Below are 25596 nucleotides of genomic sequence, written 5' to 3'. Positions count from 1 at the left end.
CACATGAATATACAGAAAAAGAAAACCCCACTATTATACATGTACGTCGTTATGGAATATATTCACATACAAATTACACAACAGACTCCTTTTTCGAGCCCCATGATGTAACATAACTAACAATTTTCTTTCGTGAAGCAAGAGTAACAAAGTAAAGAGCACTCTTCTTTTACAAGCTTCTGGGATTGACATTAACCCCTGACATGAAATGAAATTCGTACATCAAATGTGTTGCGAAAATCGCTGTGAATTTTGTTAAATCATTCTATCCCTTTAGAAATTATCTAACTCCCGAAGCAATGCTCTACCTGTACAAGAGCCAAACAGGCTGCAAGATAGATCACTGTTGCCATATCTGAGGAGTAGTTGCTAATATTTTCCTGATTTAATAACATACAAAATTGGCTTTGAAATCTAATGGTCGTGGGTGTTTTATTCTTTTTACTTCCTCTTCCTCGTAGAAGACTTTACGACTCTGTTCTACAGTTGTTTACATGGCAGTTGCTGTAATCAGCTTCTATAGTCTACCTCTAGAAAATTCGCGAAAGATACCCGTCTAGCTTCACCAATTATCAACATATTTTTACTTTCTGTCAAAATTTAATGACAAAATTGTTTCCTAGAACTGCAAGTCTCTAGAACACAATGCCTTGGTGCTGCTTCCAGCTGACTATAACATCATATTAAAGTTTTATGCTATACTCTACCCATGTTCCACCATCACTGATCATCACAGTGTGGTCTCACCGTCTACATGACACTGATTAACCTTATCTCTGAAGTGGCGGTTAAGCCTTGATAAGCAGTAAGACTACACCTAGTAAAAACGTACTTTGAGTTTTTGTGCATCTTCATAACCGGTAGAAACATTACCACATGCCTTTGCGGCGTTAAATCGTCGAGTTTTTGTGCCGTCTAAGAAAAAAGGAAGGATGTCGTAAATGAGCAGATAATGCTGCGCAATCATATGTAAACTGAAATAGGATACATAACATTGTGTGTAAAAAATGAAAACACAAACACGACATTGCAGGTAATGAAGAAAATGAAAACAATAACGACTTGGCAAGGTAAGAAAAATAACGCAACCATAATCCTCTGCTTCAAAACTCGTGTGACACACATACACACACATCGGAACTAATATTTGGAAGCGACATCTTATGTTGCCACAAATCTGGTCGTAAATAGACAAAAAGAGTCGAAAAACTGCGAAAGAACGGAACAATACATACTCCGAACGGAAGAGCAAGTAGCATTCTGGTATCCTGAGAGGTGTTGTTATCACTTAATTTTCAAAAGAAAACCAATAGCTATGATCAGAGAAAAGCAATGACCATTATCAAATATAAATCAATAGTAGGGGACCGGAGCTATAACCCAATGTAATATTTTCTCCTTTCCTAACTTTACTCACCGGCAGAAGTTTAAATGTACTGTGAACAGTCACTTCGCAACTCATTTCCTCACAGTACCCTGTTATATACGTACAAATAGTAGTAGTAGTTCATTACTATCCAACCAGTGGCAACATGCGTCGTTTGATATAGAAAATAATTAAAAGTATATATATATATATATATATATATATATATATATATATATATATATATATGTGTGTGTGTGTGTGTGTGTGTGTGTGTGTGTGTGTGTATTCTATTCCATAGTCAGATTTTGTCGCGGTTACTTCTATCTTTCTTTCTGTCTCTCTATCTCTATCTCTCGCTGTCTCTCTCTCTCTCTATATATATATTTAGAGAGAGAGAGAGAGGGGGAGAAAAGGAGAGAGGGACAACAAGAGAGAGAAAGAGTGAAAGAGAGAGAGAGTGGTAGTAGTAGTAGTAGTAGTAGTAGTAGTAGTAGTAGTAGTAGTAACCGCGACATACTCCGACTATGGAATATAATGATACGCCGAAATGATTAGAACTCTTGGACTTCCAGTTTGTTGGCTTTCATTGCTCGTGTGAACTGCGCCATTGTTTGGCGCTGAAAAGTATATATATATATATATATATATATATATATATATATATATATATATATATATATATATATATGGATCAGTTATGAAAAAAGCGTATCTACTGGAAATCTTGGGATGATGGTTTTTATTTATACTCCAGTAAGTACAACCTAATGTTACCAGTGAACCCTCACGAATCCCAACTCACATGATACCTAGTAAATATATAAGACATTACACGTCATTCTATACCCTAACGATTGAGCTATACATGCAAGTAGCTGAACCACGACGCGTTTTCATTGGTTGATGACAAATCGTTTTCATTTGTAGGGCAATTATATTTGTATTACATTTTTTTTATTAATATTCGCTTTCATTTCTTTACGAAACTTTTATTTCAAATTTTCTTTGTTGCGTGTTTTATTCGCATTTTAAATGACAACATTTAAAGTAAAGAAATACAAAAAGAGAAAAAAAGTCTTCCTCATTTGATTTCCTTCCGACTTAACCGTTTTTATTTTGTTTAAAAAAACGGAGAGGCTGTGCTTTTTAAGACAATCTCTTTAAAGAAAATCTCGTAGAATCGTTTGAAATTCAAATGAAAACCTTATTTTAAGACAAGAAACAAAAGAAGTCACGTGATAGAGAGGAGGACGGAAGTATGGAAAAAAAAGGATTATACTTTGCTTTGTTTTATTTTTATTTCTGCGTCGTCTTTCTCCTTTTCTTTTTTCCTTCTTTCCTTTATTTTGTCATTGTATTTTTCGTTGCACTATTTGTTCTTGTTAATTATCTTTTTCTAACCCGCCTCTCTTCTTTTTCTTCTTCTTCTTCTTCTTCTTCTTCTTCCTTTCGTCTCCTCCTCCCTCTTTTCTTTGTTGGTTTCTCTTACATTTTTATATTTGGTTTCTTCCGCCTCCTGTCATCCCTTCTTCGTCTTCCGTCGCCTTCTACTTCACTTTCTTATTTCTTCTTTACTCCCTTTTATGTTCTCCCTTTTTTAATACATCGCCGTTTAGTTCAACCTTTACATTCTCTCATATTTGTGTCGTCCATTACTGACTTACTTCAATTCTGCTTGTAAGTTTTATTCGATAAATGTAGTGTGTGCCCTTGATATAAATCTGTGTTTTTGGCCTTAATATAAATGTGTGTCTTTTGCCCTTAATATAAACCTTTGTATGTTTTCCCTTGATAGAAATGTGTGTGTTATTGCCCTTAATATAAATGTAGGTGTTTTTGCCCTTAATATAAATGTGTGTTTTTGCTCTTAATATAAATGTGTGTGTTTTTGCACTTAATATAAATGTGTGTGTGTTTGCCTTTAATATAAATGTGTGTTTTCGCCCTTAATGTAAATGTGTGTGTTTTTGAACTTAATATAAATGTGTGTTTTTGTGCATAATATAAATGTGTGTGTTTTTGTCCTTTATATAAATGTGTGTGTTTTGACCTTAATATAAATGTGTGTTTTTGTCCTTAATTCAAATGCGTGTTTTTTGCCCTTAATATAAATGTGGGGGTGTATGTTTCGCTTTGTTTCTCTTTTCCTCTTGCCACATTATTTTCTTCGTCGTTTCTTTCTTTTCTATTAATGCTGCAATATCTTTTCTCTGTACCTGTGTTCCTCTTAATTGCATTTATTCGTCGTTTACTAGCTCTGATCGGTGCTCGCTCTCGCTCTTAAATACTGTCTTGTTACGTAATAAACTGCAAAATTTAAATTACAAGACAGATTCAGTATTGGAAATTTGTTATAGAGATAGCTTGTCAACGTTTTGAAATACAATTTCACTTTAATCATAAAAAAGAGAGACAGATATATCCTCCTTAACTATTCCTGGACAGTATAATGTATAAAACAGTTTCTCGCATATACAGGGTATTGCATAAAGGTAAAGCACATTTTGGCATTAAATATTTCGAGAACTATTAAGGATATAAAAAACACATCTGGTATGTTCAGAAAGTTGTAATCTCAAGATTTCATGGAATGTTCAGAGATGTTTAATGTGAGCATAAATGGTCATATGACAAACATCAAACCGATAGTCCAATTTTTGCCAAACGCGTCCCAGTATTGAGTTGTCAATGGCTGCAATGGCTTCTATTATCCGGGCCTTCAACTCATCCGCGTCTCTTGAAATTAAAGTCACATACACCAGTCTTGCAACCCCCCACCCAAAAAAAAAAATCGCAGAGTGTGAGATCTGGAGATTTGGGGAAATTTACGTTGAACAAATGCCCATGATTCATCTTTTGCAAATTTAAGCAAACAAAACATCTTTTTCTGGTTAAGTAAACGCCATTACGGAATCTGAAAAGAAATGATGAACTCAATAGCCATACAAAAAATGTAATGCATTTAGCTTTAAAATCGTCTCACTGTCACCTCACTATCATTCATATTCAAGCAGATATAGGTACTTGAAATATGTCCAAGACTGTTGAAACACCCTTTCCTGAAATACAAACGTATTGGAGGTTTCTTTGCACTTGCAGTACAAATTTGTGTAGCTATTACGGCATCATGGACATTTGTTCGCAACAAATTTGTAGTCAATCTTTTCTTTTTTTGTTTTTTCTTCGTCCTCGGTAATATCATGGTTTATATAAATTTAAGTCTGACATTTCTTACGTCATGTCGTCACGTGTAATCTTCCGTTCATATCTGGGCGTCATATATTCTGAAAACCTGTTTTGTTTTGCGTACAAGCGTTCACGGCAATTAGTATTGATTCTATACAAATGTACGTATAATTCATAATCCAACAGAAGTGTCATCTATAATCGAACGTGAGAATTATCGACAGTCTCACTTAGAATCATCCAGAATCCGACGCACTTTTCATTCATAATGAAACATACGCACCATCTATAATCGAACACTTTATTTTCTAATCGTTTCTCCTCCACCACCACCACCACCACCAGCAGCAGCGCCATTAATATTACTCGTAGTTCAACAGCTACTAGTTTTACTTCTGTATCGTTTCATTTTCTCTTACTTATTATGAATTATTTCCATCTATTTTTTTCGTTCCTTTATCATTTCATTCTATTACTATTTACCTATTAGAAGTAATCACACAAGCCATCATCAACAATTGCTCTTTAATGGCAACTTGTGATGTTCCCTGGAGTCTGAGTGGCGACGAGTTTTCCCAGATTTCCAGGCTATCCACCTCTTTCGATAACATTTGCAAAAAAATTTTCATTATCGCAACATCCGCTTACCACTGATTACTCGTTGGTCGCGATCATTGGTCTTCACCGAAATTTGGGTAGCAGTAAGACACCCAACGTTCCCAGTCCTTTTGCACTCGTCCAGCGGAGGTCTGGTTAGTGAATTCACTCCTCGGTCTTTCCATTCTCCTTGTCTTTTATTATTTGGTGTGGTGTCTGTCATGGTGACACTTGCAGAGAAAAAAAAATGGGGTATTTTTCAATTATACAATTTCAGTTTTCATGATTACATGTGATATTCCTTTGTGTTTTGCATCTGTAGCCGTTTCTTTGTCCAGTTTGTGTGTAGTTTATGTGTGGTGTTAGTCTCCACATTCAAGGGTTTTCCTAAATATTACTGCAGTCTTCATTATTGAAATTCGTTGTATCTTGTCTCCCACACTTCTGTTTTCAATCTCTCCCATTAAAAAAAAAATTCGGTATCGTTCATAGCGTTCCTACTATTAGTGATGTTATCTTTACTTTCCTCACTCTCCAGGTCCCTTTGAGCTCCTTGTCCAGTTCCAAGTATTTGCTCTGCTCTTGATCTTCACTCCGTGGTCTGATGGACCGGCAAAATATACAATGTGGAAAGACCTTTCCATCTTGTTTACCATTTTCTTTTCACGTAAAGTCTGTCAGCATCGTCCTTTGGGTGTAATGCACTGTCCATAGTCATGATTTTCTTGATCTTCTGATCGATCTCTCTCAGTTCTTCCTTAGTCCAACCTATGAACGGTCCAGAGTATTTTACTAGTGATACTGTCCCTGTATTTATTAGGTTTCTGCTATATAATTCCGTTCCCAGAAGTTTTCTTATTCTCCTGAGATATTGCTTTCCAATTCTCCCTTTTCATTTCTCTTGCTTTGATGATGGCAACCTCCAGAATTCCCAAGTATTCATAGGCGAATTGTTCGTCTAGTACCTTCATCTCCGTTTGCTTGGGTAGTTCCATGTCTTCTGTCGTCTCTAGTTTTCCATTCCAAACTCCATTTGGATATCCTGGCTGAAGATCCTGGTAGTGTTTATTAGTGTATCTAATTCCTTTTCGGTCCTTGCAAAAAGTTTCAGATCGTCCATGTACATCAGGTGGTTCATATTTTTCTTCTGTATTAGAGATCTTGTATCCGGTTTGGCACTTTCTCAGTATACTGTTCAGGAGTATCATGGCTATGATGAACAGTAATGGTTCTATTGTTGTTGTTGTTGTTATTATTATTATTATTATTATTATTATTGCCATCTTTTTACCTTACATCTTTCATCTTTTATTCGTCTACATCTCCTTCATATATTATATCAATAATCTTTCGATGTGAAAATGGTATTGCTTTTTCAAAAATGTTGCGTAACTCAAAATATTTATTGTTGTTGAGAATTAACAAGTGTAAGAGAGAATCATTCTTAGTGTCGCTTCGAACAAAAACACACGAACACAGAAGATTTATAATATTAGACGACACTAAGTATTCTTTAATTTCTGTTAATGTCCAACCAATAGATTAAACCCCTCAATGCCTCTTGCAAAAGAATCGTTTTTGGTCACCCGTAAAAAGGAGGGTGGACAGGTAAATTCACCCTTGTTCTTTGGTCCGTTTGTCTGTCCGCATTTTTCTCAATAACTCCTACTTGGAATTTTTTTTTGACATCTTGCACAAACATTAAACATGATATGAGTAAAAAAAGTAACAGTACGGATTTTCCAGGAACACTCCGGTTGCCCCCCCCCCTCAGGGGTGTCTATCGGATTAAAATTGCTAAAATTTACACTTTTGTGCTTATTAAAAAAAAAGATGCCTTGGATTCTTATAATCCTTTCTGAAATTTTGTAACTAACGGATTTCTATATAATTTGGTTGTCTATACTTCGCGATAACTCTTGGGTGTGCCTCAGGGGCTCTTTAAAGGCTAATAAAACACTTCAATTTGGGGACTTTTTTACCAAATTTGTCCAAAATTGTCTGTGTATGTCTATTTGGAAGTTTTGCATGGTGCTGAACTCAAAGTTAAATATATTAAGGTCTTGGGGACGTTTTGGGCAAAATGAGATGGGGGGGTAAATGATGTACTTAGTCATTTTTTTGTTTGCATGATGCAGAATTCAAATGTACATATGTTAAGGCCTGAAACTGCGGTGTTTGTTAATTTTCACCAGGATTTTACGTCCCCTGGGGACTTTTGGGGCTAAATTGGGGTGGGATGGGGCAAATGCTTAACTTAGTCATTTATTTTATTTCTTGTTCACTGTGCACTACCGGGGGGGGGCATGCATATTTCACTTGTTTATTATAAATTGTTCCCGAAGTTATACTTTAGATATTAAGGAAATTGATGGGGATTGATGGCCGATGCTTTATCCAACATTTTATTTTAAAAGCACAAATGAAAGAAAAGAGTATTTGAATTTTTTGTCTACCTGAATCATTAATCCGAGTTGCTATCTGTTAACCCAATCGCGGACGCCCCATCAATTGATGCCGGTTTTAGACTGCACTTATCGCCCTTCTATAAATACGCCACATGTAAGACTCGGCTATGCGACACCTGGCACATTGGTGAAACCCAATCTTTAAATATATTCAGAATTGTTTACTTATTTCTATGACGTCTATTGAATACTGATGGATAATATAATACATATATTGTAATGCAATTCTTTTAAAGGCGTTTAAGACCGTTTGAAAAAAGAAAGAATGGAAAGAACCAACAGGTCAATAAAAATCTCACACCTGAATAAAATACAGGTGGTGTGTCTGGAAATCCCCCCTCCTGATTTGGTATCATGGAAAGGGTGTGTATGTCGGTCAAGGAAAACGTTTCACTATATCTATTGTTCTTATTTATTTTATGTGTTGAATTTAATATATTTGTGCTTGCCTTTTCTTCTTTCTTTCTCTTGTTTCCTGTGGCACTTCGGGCAATACTGGCAGGTCAGAATACAAATTACCTCATAACTATAAGCGGAAAGCAATGAAGACACAGAGAGGTAGATTTTGACACATACATAAATATATATATATACACACACATATATATATAATTTATATATATATACACACAGAACACACACATACATATATATACACTAACGTATACACACATGTAATACATATATATATATATGTGTATATATATGTGTGTGTGTGTGTGTGTGTGTGTGTGTGTGTGTTATGGGAATACATCCAAATATCACGTTTTAACGTCATTTTAATTTTTGCTCTTACAGAATTTATCTCTAACAGAATTTTCTCTTACATAGCATCTCTAACAATAGCAATATATACAATATGAACCTTCAATATTATAATTTTAATGTATATCTCTTGCATATTTTGTATATGGTGTAGCAAGCAATTATGACCATATGTATTTTCATATATCCTAATGCATCAGATTACAATAGTGGTTCTAGGAGAGCGTGTATGACTTTAAACCCGCTACAGCAACAATAGATAAATCTGGCTGTAAACATGTTGCCCATAAATACATCAATACTGTTGTAGAGAAATGTAGGTATTATTAGTTAGACCGATATAATCTACGCCATTAAAAACCAACAAGATTGAAATCAGCTGCAATTGTACATTTAAAAGGGCCGAGGGAAGCAGAGAGAAAAAGTCATTTGTTTTCCTATATTTCAATACATAGACACTTAAATATTTCTATCTATTATACTCGTTTATATAACAATATGATTCAAACACTACCGTGATTGAATATATCGTTAAGTGGTAATTTTACTCATTTAAAACTGTGTTAAAGCTTCACCGCCCACTCATTTTCCGACTAAATTACAAACAATTTTTACAGTTAACAATTAATAACAATTAACAATTAAGAAAACCGATGCTCTTCACCGTGCTAGAACTGATATTATTTCGTTCAAGACGTCACTCGTTAATAATGTTTCTCTCTTTTTGCTCTTTTTTTTAATTTACTCACTCAATTACGTCTTTTATATGATATTTTCCCTTAATCAATCTAAAAAGTTGTTAATATTTTTATGGATTGTTAACAATACGTATGATTTGAACACAAAAGAGAAAATATTATTTCAAAGCAAAGCCTGGAAAAATTCGGGATTACATAGAAAACTGGGAGCATGAAAAGTAATATGGTTAAGATTAAGCTTACAAAACTTAAACGACTAATTGTTAAAACTGGAAAAGAAAAAATATAATATATTTATAGGTTAAAATATTGCAGCATTAAGGATATATATAGCAGGTTTAATATATATATATATATATATATATATATATATATATATATATATATAGATAGATAGATAGATATATATATGTATACATATATATATATATATATATATATATATATATATATATATGGTGGTTGTACATCGGATCCGATTATTACGTTTATATATATATATATATGTATATATATAAATATATATATATACATATGTTGTATATATACATATATATTTATATATGTACATATATATACATATATCTATCTATCTATCTATCATCTATCTATCAATATATATGTGTGTGTGTGTGTGTGTGTGTGTGTGTGTGTGTGTGTGTGTGTGTGTGTGTGTGTGTGTGTGTGTGTGTGTGTGTGTGTACGTATTCTTCCGAACATTTATGTGTAAGTGCTTCAAATATTGTTCTGTCTCTGAAAATGTTTTTGATGACATTTCATATAGGTGACACTGCCTATATGAAATATGGAAGACACGTGTGGAAAAAAATAAATACAAGTATTCGTCTATATAAAAATGATACAGATGATAACAATCATGATTGTAAAATGAACTTTGATAGCATATATTCTCTGCACGAGGAAATAGTTTTCATTAAGCTTATTTTTCGTAGCATTTAGAAATTTTATTAAGGAATATATACTTAAAATCATATACATTTAGTATACTATATATATATATATTAATAGTTTTTAATTATATTTATTTAATACGTTTTTAATTATATATACTTAATACTTATATTATATATATATATATATATATATATATATATATATATATATATATATATATATATATATATATATGAAACTGCTGGATCATTTTAGAATTAAAAGAATCGGTTATTTTAAAGAAGCTTTGTCTTCCCAGCCGCGCAGGCCTCACTGCCACACACACACACACACACACACACACACACACACATATATATATATATATATGCATATATATATATGTGTGTGTGTGTGCGTTTGTGTGTGTATGTGTGCGTGTGTGGTTTTTATAGATATATTTATACGTATATATATATATATATATATATATATATATATATATATAATTCATCATCACGTGGTTCATGTGAATCACGTTTGATTTGTTTTTTTATTTTTTTATTCAGGTGGGATTGACTTGCCTTACGGGAAAGCTGATTCATACGACATGTATAGAAATAAAAAAGGAAAAAGTATTTAAAATGTATTCGAAAACCGGAAGAATATTAGGAAGCATAATTCTACCGCATTAAACAAGAATATCTCTTTATAGTTAATATATATATATATATATATATATATATATATATATATATATATATATACATTTTATAAAATAGAAAAATTGAAATAGTTGAGGATAAAAAAAAGTAAGAAAAGAGAGATTGACAAACAAAAAGGGAGAGAATGGAAGCAAGACAAAATAGACGAAGTACGGAAGATGGGGGTGGCGGAAGCGGGAGAAATGTGGGAGGAAAAATACGGAATTTTAAAGAGTGCATAACAGAAAGTAAATACATGGAAGGAAGGTGCCGGAGTGTGTGATATATATATAGAGAGTGTGAAGGCAAATAATAAAATAAAGAAAGAAAGAAAGCGTGGTAGAAAAGGAGTGAGACCAGGAAAACGACGTTGAGATAAAAAATGAGAAAGAGAAATGCTAAGAAAAGAAACAGAAGCCACACAAGAACAAAATACACACTGTGGTGGACTACTAAACAACATAATAGCTCCGGAATAATAAAAAAAATGTAATGATAGGTAGTACATAATGCATATATATATATATATGTATATATATATATATATATATATATATATATATATATATATGTATATATATATGTATATATGTGTGTGTGTATGTATATATATATACATGTGTATATATATATATATATATATATATATTGGCCTAGTAAACTTCTATTTAATACTGTCCAATATAAGTATAAATAAAGAGAAGAATTTTGCATTCTTTGAAACTCCGCGGAATTAGGATATTCCCACTGTCTTTATTTATTAGAGGTATTCTGTCGAAAAATAAATGTTACATATAAATTCCAGTTTACCATTTTCATTTCTTCTTCTGGTATATATATATATATATATATATATATATATATATATATATATATATATATAGTTATATATATATATAGTTATATATATATATAGTTATATATATATAGAGAGAGAGAGAGAAAGAGAGAGAGAGAGAGAGGGAGAGAGGGAGGGAGAGAGAGAGTTTTTCGTACGGGCACTTTATTAATACTGAACCCATAACACTTTAATCCGCTTTATAGTAACTTCCCCCTTTCTCAATGTATTTTTTACACCGTTCTATCACATTCCTGAAGGCTCCAGGAAAGTCTTCTTGTGTGAGCCTATCCACGCTCCTTGTCACAGCCTCTGTCATCTCATTAATTATCGTGTAACGACAGTCGCTAAGGTTTTTACCTGTGCTTGGGAATTAGCAAACGTCACAGGGAGCAAGGTCTGGACGAAAGAGGTGGGGGTCAAATTGTATGTGGCAAAAGTGGAGTTGGAAACTGGCCCATTGTCCTGGTGGAAATTCCACTGACCCGATTTGAAGTGTACTGGCCTCTACCGACGGAATCGCTTTCTGAACATCATGAAAATATGAACATAGTATACCTTGTTGAGTGTATGTCAAATGGGAACCAACTGCACGTAGATCATGTCCCCGCTGTTAAAAAGTGGGGTCATCATAATTTTCTGGTTGTATTTACACTATCTGGCCTTGTTGGGGCATGGTAGTTCTGTATCTTGATCTCTGGTTCGTTACAATAGATCCAGCTGTCATCGCAAGTTTCCAGAGCATCAGAAACAGTTCGGCCATCTCCCTTCTATAATGAAAACGTCTTTCTTTCTTATGTTCTCTGGGCGCACATGGGACAAACTCAGCGCCAATCGCAAACACTCGACAAATATTATTAATTAAGAATTCTACCAAAGTTGGTATAAAGAATTCTTGGAATATCATTTGGAATTCTTTACAATTTTCGATGAATGTAGCAGCAGACGTTCGCAAGGAGCTAAATAAAGTCTTCTATTTCTGACGATTTATTGTATATACTAAATTCAGGATCAGAAAAAGATTGTCAAATAGTGGGGGGCAGACGCGGAAGGATGTTGAATTGTCTTCGAAACCTTTCGACCATTTCCATTAACAGATGTCTTACAATCAAAGTGTATCATTTATCAGAATCCGACATTCTTGAAATCCGCCCGTCCTCATATGCCGTTTTTTTTTCTGACCTATCGTGCCAATTGGCCGATCTGTCAAGGTCACCGAAAGAATGAATTATGTGATGCAAATGTTACAGTGAAGCACAAAACGCCAAGAATACTTACAAACCTATTAGAGTTTTCTTGCGATTCTTGCTGCGCTTTAGAGCGGCTTTGTATGTCCGTTATTCGGTCACAATTTTTCTTGCTGGACTGATAAAACCAATTGGCACAGCTGATTTTAAATACGTCCAAGTATATGTAGAAGATAAGTGGGTTCTTATGCAGTATATGGCCCATGTTATCGTAGGGATCGTGTGGGCCGTTTACGGGAAACGCCGGAAAGTAACGAACGCAAGATTTGTGAGTTTTTCTGTTTCTCCAAAACGTTGATCAATTTTATCAATGTAAAAGAAAAATATAATTCCTGTAAGTACGAAACTAATTGAATGAATAATTAATTAAAAACATGAAAACAATTTCAATGAAAAATTAATTGAAAAAATTGAAAACGATATTTTTGTTTAATTATTGGACGATTTTACAAGAAGTTCATGGAATTAAAATTCTAATAAAACATTAATTCTAAGATACGTTTTATTAATAAATATTTTTGTAAATAACAAACAACTGATAGCTAAGATTTCTTTCTTTAATTTTTTAGATGATTTAAAAAAAATGTTGTTGTTTTAAAAGATTTTTTCTGGTTGTTCGAATCAAGGTAAATATGTAATTTTTTATATATAAGAAACAAATACCAGCAAACATATGTTTTCTATATGTTCTATTGTATTGTCTTTGAGACGCTCAACGTTTCGGTCAATTCCGGCGTTTTTCGTAAATCAACCCGGCCAATTCTACGTTAGCAGGACCCCTATACTCCATAAGTATCGTAACTGTAAGTAGCAGTATAATATGTAACGTAGCTTAAAACGCGTCCAAACATATGTATAGAAACTATTAATGTCGGTTTGTCTGTCATGCTTCAGTTTGACATAGCATTGTTATTTCTGTTTGATACGTCCACATATGTATATAATAGTCTCTGTACGTAGACTTGTTTATCACGCTTACCTTTTGAACAGAGCGTTTCATTTTAGACGCTAAGCATATTTATTTGAAAATACATGTCAGTTGTTTTCTCACGTTTAATATCCGTTGGGCTCAACTTACTCCAGATGCGTCTAAGCCTTTTTATAAAAAAGGCTTTGTTATTGGACCGGCTTTTAATGTTTGTATTCCCCAATCAAGTTTAAGTTTGAAATAGAACTTTCATAAGTTTATCATGATTAAAGTTTCAATAACATTTCTATTGGTCTGGGTAACCTTAATATTTTAATATAAATTTTACAAGTGTTCACAGATCACTCTCAGAGGTACTGTCCGTCTGTTATTTTTATTTATTTGAAATAGCAGATTATAGACTTTATAACTAGGGTTTTTTTAAGGGGCTAGGAGATCGGTGTTCAAACCGGTCAAGGCATACGGAAAACTCAAATATTATACTATAACTTGGTAAATACTCCAATCTTAAGAGGATTTAGGATGTTAAGAAATCCAGGAGAATAGGTATGTGTCGTATCGAATGAAAATCTACCCTTCCTGTCGTCTTTGACTATAGCGGATCGAATCCTTATATTGATTTATTATTTATTGGGGAAGGTGCAGATTGAAAACACTTGTTCTTTTTTCTTTGTTTTGTAATAACGTTCTTTGACATCAGAAAATGGACGACAGTATTCATTTCCTATGTGATATGATACTTGGCCTGTAATTACATACCTTGAATAGATGAAGTAAAGGATTTAGAAAGAGGGTTCAAAGATGTTCAGTGTTTTTAAATGTTAGTCCCTTTCCATCCATTTTTCTATAACCATTGTGTTTTTTTTCTTTTCTTTTTAGCATGCAATATGTTTTGTTTTATCCTACTCAGTTTTTTCTTTGTTTTCTTTTCTTTGGTATTTTTGAATCTTTATATTTTTTTTTCATCCTTTTTTTAATTTTTTATTATCATTATCGATTTTATATATCATTCTGGTTTCATGTTTCTTTTTGTTCTCTTTCATTTTTTCTTTTTTCTGTTCGAAATCTATTTTAGCTTTCTTTATTTCTGTCTTTCGTATTTATATCCTTCCTTTTCACTACATTTTTATTACATTGTTTTTGTATTATTCGTTTGTTTTTTTCTCTTATTTTTCTCGGTTTCTAAATATTAGAGCATTAGTTTTTGAATGATATAAGTGATTCAAGGAACACGAGGAGTATGTGAGGAATGATTATAGATGTGGGAGGAGTAAGAAAGTTAGAACAACAGAGTTGATTCGCCAAATAAAGAATTTCATGGATAAGGACCGTCGTGTGTCTATAGCGACGATAAGTACACTGTTTGATATCAGTGTGGGAACTGTGCACACAGTTATTCACTAGCAACTGGAGATGCGGAAGATTTGTACGAATGCTCCATCCTTGTCACAGACTATTTCACCAAGATGGGTATCAAGATATTACCTCACCCTCCCTATAGTCCACACCTTAGTAACTGTGACTTTTTGTTATTCCCTAAGCTCAAAGAAAGCCTTAGAGGCTGTCATTATGAGACAATTTGGAGATAAAAGAGACTGTGACGAGTCATTGTCACTTTCACACAAGAAGACTTCAATATTCCCTCCATTTTTAATTTTAAAATTTCTTTTATTAATTAACAAATCGGTTTTTTTTTCATAGTATTTTTCCTTTTTCTATTAAGTTCTTTTAATGAATTGTTATTTTCTGTTCAACACATTAATTATTTCAACCAATAATATCGTTTTTTTCCTTTTTCGTTATTTATTCGTTGCTTTTATTCAATTTTTCCATAAGTTTATATGATGTCTTATCGTTATATTCGTATCTTTTCTTTTTTTCTCTGTGTATGTATGTATGTATGTATGTATGTATGTATGTATGTATGTATGTACGCGTCTATCTATTTATCTACGTAAGAGTTGGGCCGGAACGCCATCCCCCTAATTTAAGCACCATTGTGATGTACGTTAAATAGAGACTCTTGTGCCATACGCTTCGTTTATGTCGCGGGATGTTACAGCAGCTTTCCGACCTAGCTTGAATTGAAATGAGAAAATTGTGCGAATTCGCTTTTTTCCATCTTGTATTCAACACTGTGAAAAAAAAAAGACAATTCTTTTAAAACGATTGTAATTTAAACAATTAGATACAGCAACCCATCCACTTTAAAATGATATATAAATACCGGTATTATAACAAAGACTATTTGAAAATACAGAATTTGAATTTAAAATTATAAATTCCGCAAAAACTTTCTTGTCAACTAAATATATTGATATGTGTATTATTTTCTATATATAAATAGATTATCATATGCAATGAATGTGGTATTTTGATCATTGAAACCAACTCAGAAAATAGATTAAACGGACGATTCTTACACCTACACTATCATAACCCATGTGTTGTATTTATTATTTAGTTTGTAAAAACGAACGATAAATTAAATCTACTTATTTATCTGTCTATCTGTTTCTCTCCTTACATGATATTATTTAGGATTATAGATGATATAACACGTGTTTTATATTATGTGTACAAGAGCAAACACACACATACACTATATATATATGTAGATATATATATATGTAGATATATATATATATAAATATATGTAGATATATATGTAGATATATATATATATGTAGATATATATATATATATAAATATATATAAATATATATATATATATTTGCATGGTCAGGTCATGTCATGTGCTACTGGTACCATGTAACCCAGTACTACCTGACTCATGGTCGGGTCACCGGCGACTAAACTGTTTGGTGAGGAGGGCGACTAGTCTCCCTGAAGGATTAAAAACAAGACCTTCCAAACGGCGAATGAACTCTTTTTCTGGGTCAACGGCCAACTAGCACCGTGTATATTTGTGTGTGTGTGTGTGTGTGTGTGTGTGTGTGTGTATTGGGGTGGAGAGGGCTCCCGTAAGCCGTGGTGAAGGCAGCCTTTCTAGGAGAAGCAAATCTCTGATTTAAAAAAACCATAAAGCGGAAGACCATTACCCGCATTAAGCTGGTCTGCAGTTTAATTTGTTGCTGGCTATCTTGCTCTTGCTTGTTGCTGGATCTCAACAGTTTCAACCGAGAGAGAGACTTAGCTGTCGTACAAAGCTAAGACTCTGTAACATCATATTTGTATAGATACTCCCTCAGGCATTTGGGCTCATGGATTTTAAATGTCTGAGGGAGTGACACTCGTCTGACAAGACGTTGCAATCATCATATATTTGCATTATACATTAATTTGATGTTTCCTCGATATCTTCGGTTTCACGGAAACATTGTGAATTTAGCCAGTGGAGCAGAATACATTATCAAGATATCGGCCAACAAATCGATTAAAATACATCGACTAGAAGATCGGTTACATAAGTAATCATTATTATAACTAGTTGAATTTCTAATATATCCGTGAAACAAGAGGTATCGACAAATTATTAGACGTATCCATTGCCTCAAAAGAAAAAATATCAAACTCTTTCTGTCTGTCTGTTTGTCTCTCTCTGTCTTTCTCTATCGATCCTATTCTCTCTCTCCATATATATATATATATATATATATATATATATATATATATATATGTGTGTGTGTGTGTGTGTGCGTGTGTGCGTGTGGTTGGCTTTTCATTTTTCACTTTTGGTTACGTATTTTAATATATAGTACTTTTTCTTTTTTTTATTATTCTTTTTTCATTCTCTCCTTTAACTTGTTTTCTATTTTTTTTTACCATTACTTTTCCATCTAAATCTCCTATTACAATATGCCCCCTTCCATGGAAATGGCCCCCGAAAATCTTTCTTCTGATATTCTGACCAAGCCAAGAAGACATCAATAACCGAAACAATTTGTCGGACACGACGTCAGGATTAGAACTACTAGATTGCTCATTTGAATGATGGATGGTCAAATCCGCCAAAGATGTGACCAACAAAGAACTGACCAGCCGGCACCCCCTTCCTCATCAATCGCTCTTCAATCTCTTTTGATCGCCATTTTGATCCCCATCAGCGTTCAAAACAGTCGTAGTCTTTGTTTTGCATGGTTGTCGACTTTGGCCCTTTCGAAAGGTTTCCTGTTAGTTCTATAAAAAAAAAAAGAAAAAAAAAAACAACGAGAAAAGAAATTTCGATCGAAAAAAAAAGCCAATAAATACGGAAGCAAAACAATGCCGTTCGTATCACTTGGAATTAGTTCATAGAAAATAAACAAAAGCGAAATTTTTTCATTCAAAAGTCAGAAGAAACGGTTTTGAAATGAGAGCACATTTAATTCAAATTGAGTTTTAAATTAAGTTTGTCGGAACAAAATAAAAATATCTTAATGATATATATTATTTAGAGTATTTAAATTACCATTTATTTTGCACTATTTTGATTATTCAGAATGCGAATCTTACCTTGAGAGTTATTCGCACATTTTCGGTCGATGCACTCTCCAGCCTTTTTCTGATATATCTTGTTGCATTCAGGAATTTTTCAGTCGATCTCGGAAATTTCGAACGTAATCCTTTATTAAAGCAAGCACTTGTACCCCCTTGACGTAAATACCCCCTACAAACCCGACAAGCAGCAAAATTCCACCCTTTCACAGTTGAGATCCCTAGATCTAAGAGAGCTTTCTACCCCAGTAGTTTCTTCCCCAGAACCGCTAGACTTCGGAATTCCCTTCCGAGTTCCTGGTTCCCCAACTGTACTGACATGCAGAAGTTCAAGTGTAACGTGAACCGACATCTTTCTGTTCAACTCGTCATATAATAGTCCTGTAGCTTATGTCCCTGATAGTAGCCCCCTACATCAAAGTGGCAATGTGTCTTGTTTGGGGTGAAAATGTAATCATTTTTTTATTTTTTTAATCCACGGGGGTAGCATGCTCTTGTTTCATAAAACAAGCCTTAAATAATTAGACATCGTATTTTTCGTATAGATATTCTTGACGAGTGAACCTTACACTTCCGGAAGAATGTCATTACAACTGAATTAAACTAGTGCTTTATACGTTATGCCACGGGTATGTGCGAATTTTTGAGTTCGGTAAGATAAAACTGAACAAGTTTATACCACCTGAATTGTTACAGTAGAACCTTGGGATATGCTGGCACTTGGATACGGTTTTTCAGCTTACGATGTGGATACGATGTTTTTCCCGGACCCAAGTTACGGCATTTTCCCCGCGTTACGGTGTTATCTATAATGTCATTTGATTATATACATGTGTATTATATACTGTGCTGTAATTTGTTACTTAGTTTTAATGACGTATCCCGCGGTTTCTCTGTGTATCAAAAACACTTAAAATAAGATAACTACCCATATAAAAAATTAAGAAACCATATATATTTTTTTATTCTTGGTTCTTTTGTTTACAAGTAGCACGTCTATGCGACGTTACTCGGGAGAGTAATAAAGAATTTATTAGCAGTAACATTTTTACAGTTGCACATAAAAGCACAACTTTACTGTAAAATACTAAACGACTAATTAAGGTAGAACTTACCCGCCCAAAATAGGAAAATTGTAATATCAGCAAATGCAAACAAATACCATGATAACCATAACGATCAGTTACAGTTGGATGAATATTTCCGGATTATATCCGCACCTGTCGATGAAGTCACTTGATAAAGAATTAGTTTAATCCAGTTGTAAGTGACACTTGAGATATTTGGAAGCCTATTTTGTTCAAGCTCGCATACATACTAATGTTCCTATTTACAATGCCTCCCCACGGGACAGAATTAGACACCAGGGTCGTTTTTTAACGTGGAGAAAAGGAGCAAAAGCAAACATTGCTTCAGACGTGAAAGATTGCTCCTCTACTGAGAGAGAACAAGAAATTTAAGTGCAGTATCTGAAGAACAGATGGTTCTGTTTTTATCCTGGCCCGAAAGCCAATAACGTCTTAGCCGGTAAGGATAAGTTTCTATTTAATGTCGAGTTAATTTGGAAACCGTCATGTTTGCGTGTAGAATCAATAACAGAATTGAACAAAATAGATTTTCAACATATCTCAAATGACTTAATCGATAATTATGGATATAATCCAAGAATAAAAATCAAGCCCCACGAATATAGTAAAGGCTGGCGTATAGTCATTTCCTTGTATTGTCTAGATTGCGAAAAATTCTACATTGAAGAAACTCAACGAAACTTGGACAAGAGATTTGATGAACACAAAAGAGACATAAATAACCATAAAACACTCAACGCCATTTTCTCTTATAATATGGAACAAGTTCCTCATTTTGACTTCAAAAACGAAAATCTTATAAGACCCATAAATAATAAATCCATGTGCCAGTTAATTGAATCCGCCCTTATTTCCACTTCACGGACACAACAAAACAAAGAGAAGTCTTCCCACATATCCAAAACTACCATTAGTTAAAATCAGTTTGACATCGGTTAATTCTAATTTGTTCTCTGTGTGTATATATATATATATATATATGTATGTATATATATATATATATGTGTGTGTGTAATTATATTCATGCAGATGTTCTACAGGATTCATACTTGCATAATATTTGCGTAAAATCTTTACAGTAAACAAAAATTGTTTCCATATATATTTATGTATACGTATATATTTTTGTTTAATCTATTAGTTTATCTATATATCTATCTATCGAACAATTGGCTAAAAACATTAATATCTTCACCTTCAACTGGACACTTCTCTACAGGGGGGGGGTCACGTGTGTGTATTTGTGTGTGTGTGTGTGCATTTCCCTATGCAAAAACTGTGTTGATTTTAAGTCTACAGACTCTAAATTCGATATACAAGGTACTGAGATTTGGGAAAACCTGTGTAATTCGTTTTCGGACAGACATTTGGCTGTTAAGAGGTCAAAGTTCAACGATTTGACCTTTGAAAATTCTACCAAACTCCTCCGACAATCTTGGGTCTAAACACTTGAAATGTTAGATATAGGTTAGACATGGATCTAACTTAAAAACATGATTTTAGCCCCAAACAACAAGTATTAAGTGGTAAGAATAGGGGTCAAAGTTTAAAAAATTGATCTCTGCGGTTTCTACCAAATTACTCAGACACTTTCTGGTCTAAACATTTGAAATTTTACATAAAGCTTACTCAGAGATAGGATTGGGTCGAAAATTTTTAGTTACCAATATATGTATGTATGTATGTTTGCATGTGTGCCTAAAACTTTCGACAGAGGCGACGGATTTTCACAAGGTCAGTATCGTTTTGAAATTCGACCTTTCATTCACCACAAGAATATAAAAACAACCTAAAATTAATTGACGAATATAATAACTACCAGATAAAGGTCACAAAACGATCCATATTTCCATCCGGGATACACAGCACAAACTGGACAGGATATACTTTACACTTCGAAATTATTCTTTTGAACTTAATCCACTGAACAGACAAATCATTGTACAGTTTGTTTCTTCCTTTCAATTTTAAATTAATATTGTCGTTTTATTGTGTGTGTGTGTGTATATATATATATATATATATATATATATATATATATATATATATATATATATGCGTGGGGGGTGTATATATGTATATATATATATATATATATATATATATATATATATAGTCTCAATTCAGTCTCGACGGACACCGAATACTCTCTAAAAGGTAGCTGCGTTTGTAATTAAATGGCATGGGTTGCGCAACCCTCTCCCATACGACTTCTGAATAAGCACTGCTTAAGTTTAATGGTGCGCAGTCCAGAAACGACTTAAAACAACGTTGAGATAAGCGGAGAGTACATACAGCAGCTGATCACACATTTTCTTTATACTAATGAGGCTTTACGTTGTTTGCACACACACACACACACATACACACATACGATATTTAATGCACACACGTGTATAGATAACATATATGTAAGTATATTATTTTAAAATAAATGTTAAAAAACTTATACATGCAGACAGAAGTGTTTTATGCTTACGCAATTATCAGTGTATGAAGGAGTAATTACTGCTAGTCGGGATATTTAAACCCAGTCCAACCGTTATCTTTTATTTCGTAGGCTGGCATTCTACTTTAAATCTATAAGAAAAAAAAATAATTATAATATAGTAAGTAGCTCTAAATGCGCTATCAGCAGCTATAAAGAGTAAACAGCTATTAAGTATTCAACGACAAGAAATCGCAATAGTGTATTTAGAGCTTACGTTGACCGGGTTTTCTTAATCCTGTAACGAGTTCTCAACCATATTTCCTGAAGAGGGGACTTTTCATAACGATAACATTTTAAAAACAATTATTTAAAGTAATATTGATTCATTAAGACACTTGATTTTCGTGTTTACGCAGTCATCAGTGTAGAAAGTGGTAATTACTAATATTCGGCAGATTCGAACCTATTTTTACAAATTGACAAATGACTTACACACTGTCATATGATGTATTCTGAGTGCAATATTTTATTTATTATTTTCAGAACGGACGAATCGGGTCCAGTCGGAAGAGGATTTAAATTCATAATAACAGCTGTTACAAGTGGTAAGTATTACAAAATGATATATTCTTAATATATGCATATATCTGTCTGTGAACACACACACACACACACACACACACACATATATACATATATATATATATATATGTACTATTTTATTGATTAATGGAAAACTAAATTACCATAAGTCGCTACAATTAATGTTACTAAAGTTTATACAAAACCATGGTAGATTTTGGGAGAAATTGTGGAACATCAAAATAGAAACTACAGTCTGAAGGAGTAGATTAGTAATTGTGAAATAAATCAATTAAATAAATGAATTGAGGAAGAAAAAGAATTATTAAAATAATAAAACCTACAAAAAATTATATTAGTATTAACATAGGTTTAAATATCATTTAAAAAGTAGAAATACGAAGATGGGGTGATTGGGGAATTCGTAGGCTATCGGAAATATAATAAACAAAAATATATGTAGAGGTAGGTCCAGCTGCTTGATCTCTTAAAATAAACGTTATGAGCGTATTCATAGTTTATTTCGCCGTCTGAAAAATAGTTACTTTCGAATATGTTTTAAATGATTATAATATTCAAAATTGTCCTAATGGTTGTGACAGCATCGTAACGCATAAGACAATACACTATATGATGTTCTAATTTTATATTTTGTCGTCTTGATTTCCTAAGATATTATATATATATATATATATATATATATATATATATATATATATATATATACTAGAAAAACTACCCGTCGTTGGCTGGGCTTAAAAACAGCCTATACAAAATGGACTCGGATTTATGAAAGTATGATAGGTTATGAAAAAGAAGAGTTGTAAAGAGATAGCTTCGTATTTGGGGGTATCAAAACCAAAGTAAAATACGATGAAAGTAAAAATAAAATAGATAAGCCCCATAATTTATTATACTATATCTGTTCACACTGAAACACTTATCACAATGTTCTGTGGATCTATATTCAAAAAACTTTTAAACTTTGTGACATATTTCCATTTTATGGAGGTCAGGTGCGAACGAATACCCCATAATTTTATTATACCATATTTATTCAAACTGAAACATAATTATCAAAGTATACTTACGCAGATAGATATGAAAAGTCTTTATTAAAGTTTGTGCCTATTTCCATTCCATGGAGGCCAGGTGCGAAGCAGACCCCACAATTTTATTATACTATCCCTGTTTATTTAAAACATACTTCTCAAAGTATTCTTATGTACATCTATATCAAAAACACTTGCAAACGTGTTGTTTTTTTTTAATTTTTACATTTTTATTTCGATACTTTGTGGATCCGGCGCGAAAATAGGCTCCACAGTTTTGATGAACCACCGTTCTGCCAGATCAAACATATCCATTCCTGTGTCTCGATACATCTATCATTATATGTAATAACTTTTTTAAACATAGTCAACCATATAGGAGCCTATGACACACACACACACAAACACACAGACATTCAGCTTTATATATATATATATATATATATAAATATATATATATAAATATATAAATACCTCCTTTTTCTTTCATATAAGCTACATATTTATGAGCATTATTTGATCAGCTACTTAATAGTAACTAGAGACATCTTCAGGCGATTCAGCTTACACAAAAGCTAAGTCTGTAATCTGCAAAGACTTAACTTTCGGATAAGCTGTATTACATAAAGAGGGCTCTAGTTACTAGTAACTAGTTGACCGAAACATGCTCATCAATGTGTAGTGATATAGTAAGTCAATGTAAAAACAAATAGAAAGGATATCTTGCCGTACTTCGGTATTGAGCACACTTGTATTGTTAAAACTTTATTAGTTACGTTACCTCCCGAAAATATTAACCTTTTATTATCTCTCTCTCTCTCTCTCTCTCTCTCTATATATATATATATATATATATATATATATATATATATATATATTTATATATATATATATATATGTATATATATTAATGTATATATATATATGTATATATATTAATGTATATATATATATGTATATATATTAATGTATATACATATATATTTAAAGATATATATATATATATAAATATATAATTATATTATTTTATTATATTATATTATATTTACTGTTGTTTCTTATTATAAGCTCTACCTCCTATTTGGTTTTATCGAGCTTTTACATCTGGTTGAGATTATTTTATAACTATTAATTCTTTCATATTTATAATATACTTTAGTTTTACCATCTGGGATCATTTTAGTAAATTTAATTGTCATTTTTATTTTATTTTATATGTAAAGATATATATATATATATATGTGTGTGAGTGTGTGTGCGTGTGTGTGTGTCACGAATAGGCTCCTATATGGTTGACTATTTAAAAAAAACTGATTACATATAATGATAGAAAATGTATCGAGACACAGGAATGGGTATGTTTGATCTGGCAGAACGGTGGTTCATTAAAATTGTGGATCGGCGTTCGCGCTTGCTCCACAAAGTATCGAAATAAAAAATTAAAAATTAAAAAAATAAAAAACGTTTACAAGTGTTTTTGATATAGATGTACATAAGAATACTTTGATAAGTATGTTTTAACTTAAATAGAGATGGCTTTCGCACCTGGCCTCACTGGAATAGAAATAGGCACACACTTTAATAAAGACTTTTCATATCTATCTGCGTAAGTATACTTTGATAATTATGTTTCAGTTTGAATAAATATGGTATAATAAAATTATGGGGTGGTCGTTCGCATCTGAGCGCCATATAATGGAAATATGTCACCAAGTTTAAAAGTTTTTTAATATAGATCCACAGAATATTGTGATAAGTTTTTCAGTGTGAACAAGTAAGGTATAATAAATTATGGGGCTTATCTATTTTTTATTTTTACTTTCATCATATTTTGCTTTGGTTTTGATACCCCCAAATTCGAATCTATCTCTTTACAATTCTTCTTTTTCATAACCTATCATACTTTCATAAATCAGAGTCCATTTTGTGTAGGCTGTTTTCGAACCCAGTTAACGACGGGTTCTTTTGCTAGCATATATATATATATATATATATATATATATATATATATATATATATATATATATATACATATATATATATATATATATATATATATATATATATATATATATATATATACATATACAGTGATGATCATATTTATTGGCACGGTAAAATAAAAGTTAAATTTTGTCTAATAAATTCTAAAAAAAGGGATTAAATTAAAGAAAATAACAAAGTATATTATGTATTTTTAACTGGCCTTTCCGATGCAGCAATCGGATTTTAGAAAAAATAAATAACAAAGGAACAACAAACATAATTGCAAAAAACCCTTGTTCAAAATTATTGGCACGGCTTTGTTTTTC

General features: G+C 32.5%; 1 protein-coding gene across 2 annotated transcripts in view; it reads left to right on the top strand.

The window, feature by feature from the left end:
- The window catches only part of LOC145277680 (uncharacterized), a 683502-nt gene that overhangs the window by 391570 nt on the left and 266336 nt on the right, over positions 1–25596 (top strand). For both annotated transcript variants that reach the window (XM_080129358.1, XM_080129357.1), the window contains exon 4: positions 22194–22255. In XM_080129358.1, the coding sequence (XP_079985484.1) occupies positions 22194–22255 (62 nt within the window). The remainder of the gene's footprint in view (positions 1–22193; positions 22256–25596) is intronic.

The sequence above is a fragment of the Euprymna scolopes genome, chromosome 6, assembly GCF_053919585.1.
Source record: "Euprymna scolopes isolate OS-2025 chromosome 6, ASM5391958v1, whole genome shotgun sequence".
NCBI lineage: Eukaryota > Metazoa > Mollusca > Cephalopoda > Sepiida > Sepiolidae > Euprymna > Euprymna scolopes.
The sequence above is the reverse complement of the archived record's forward strand: the minus strand, read 5'-3'. Positions and strand labels throughout refer to the sequence as shown.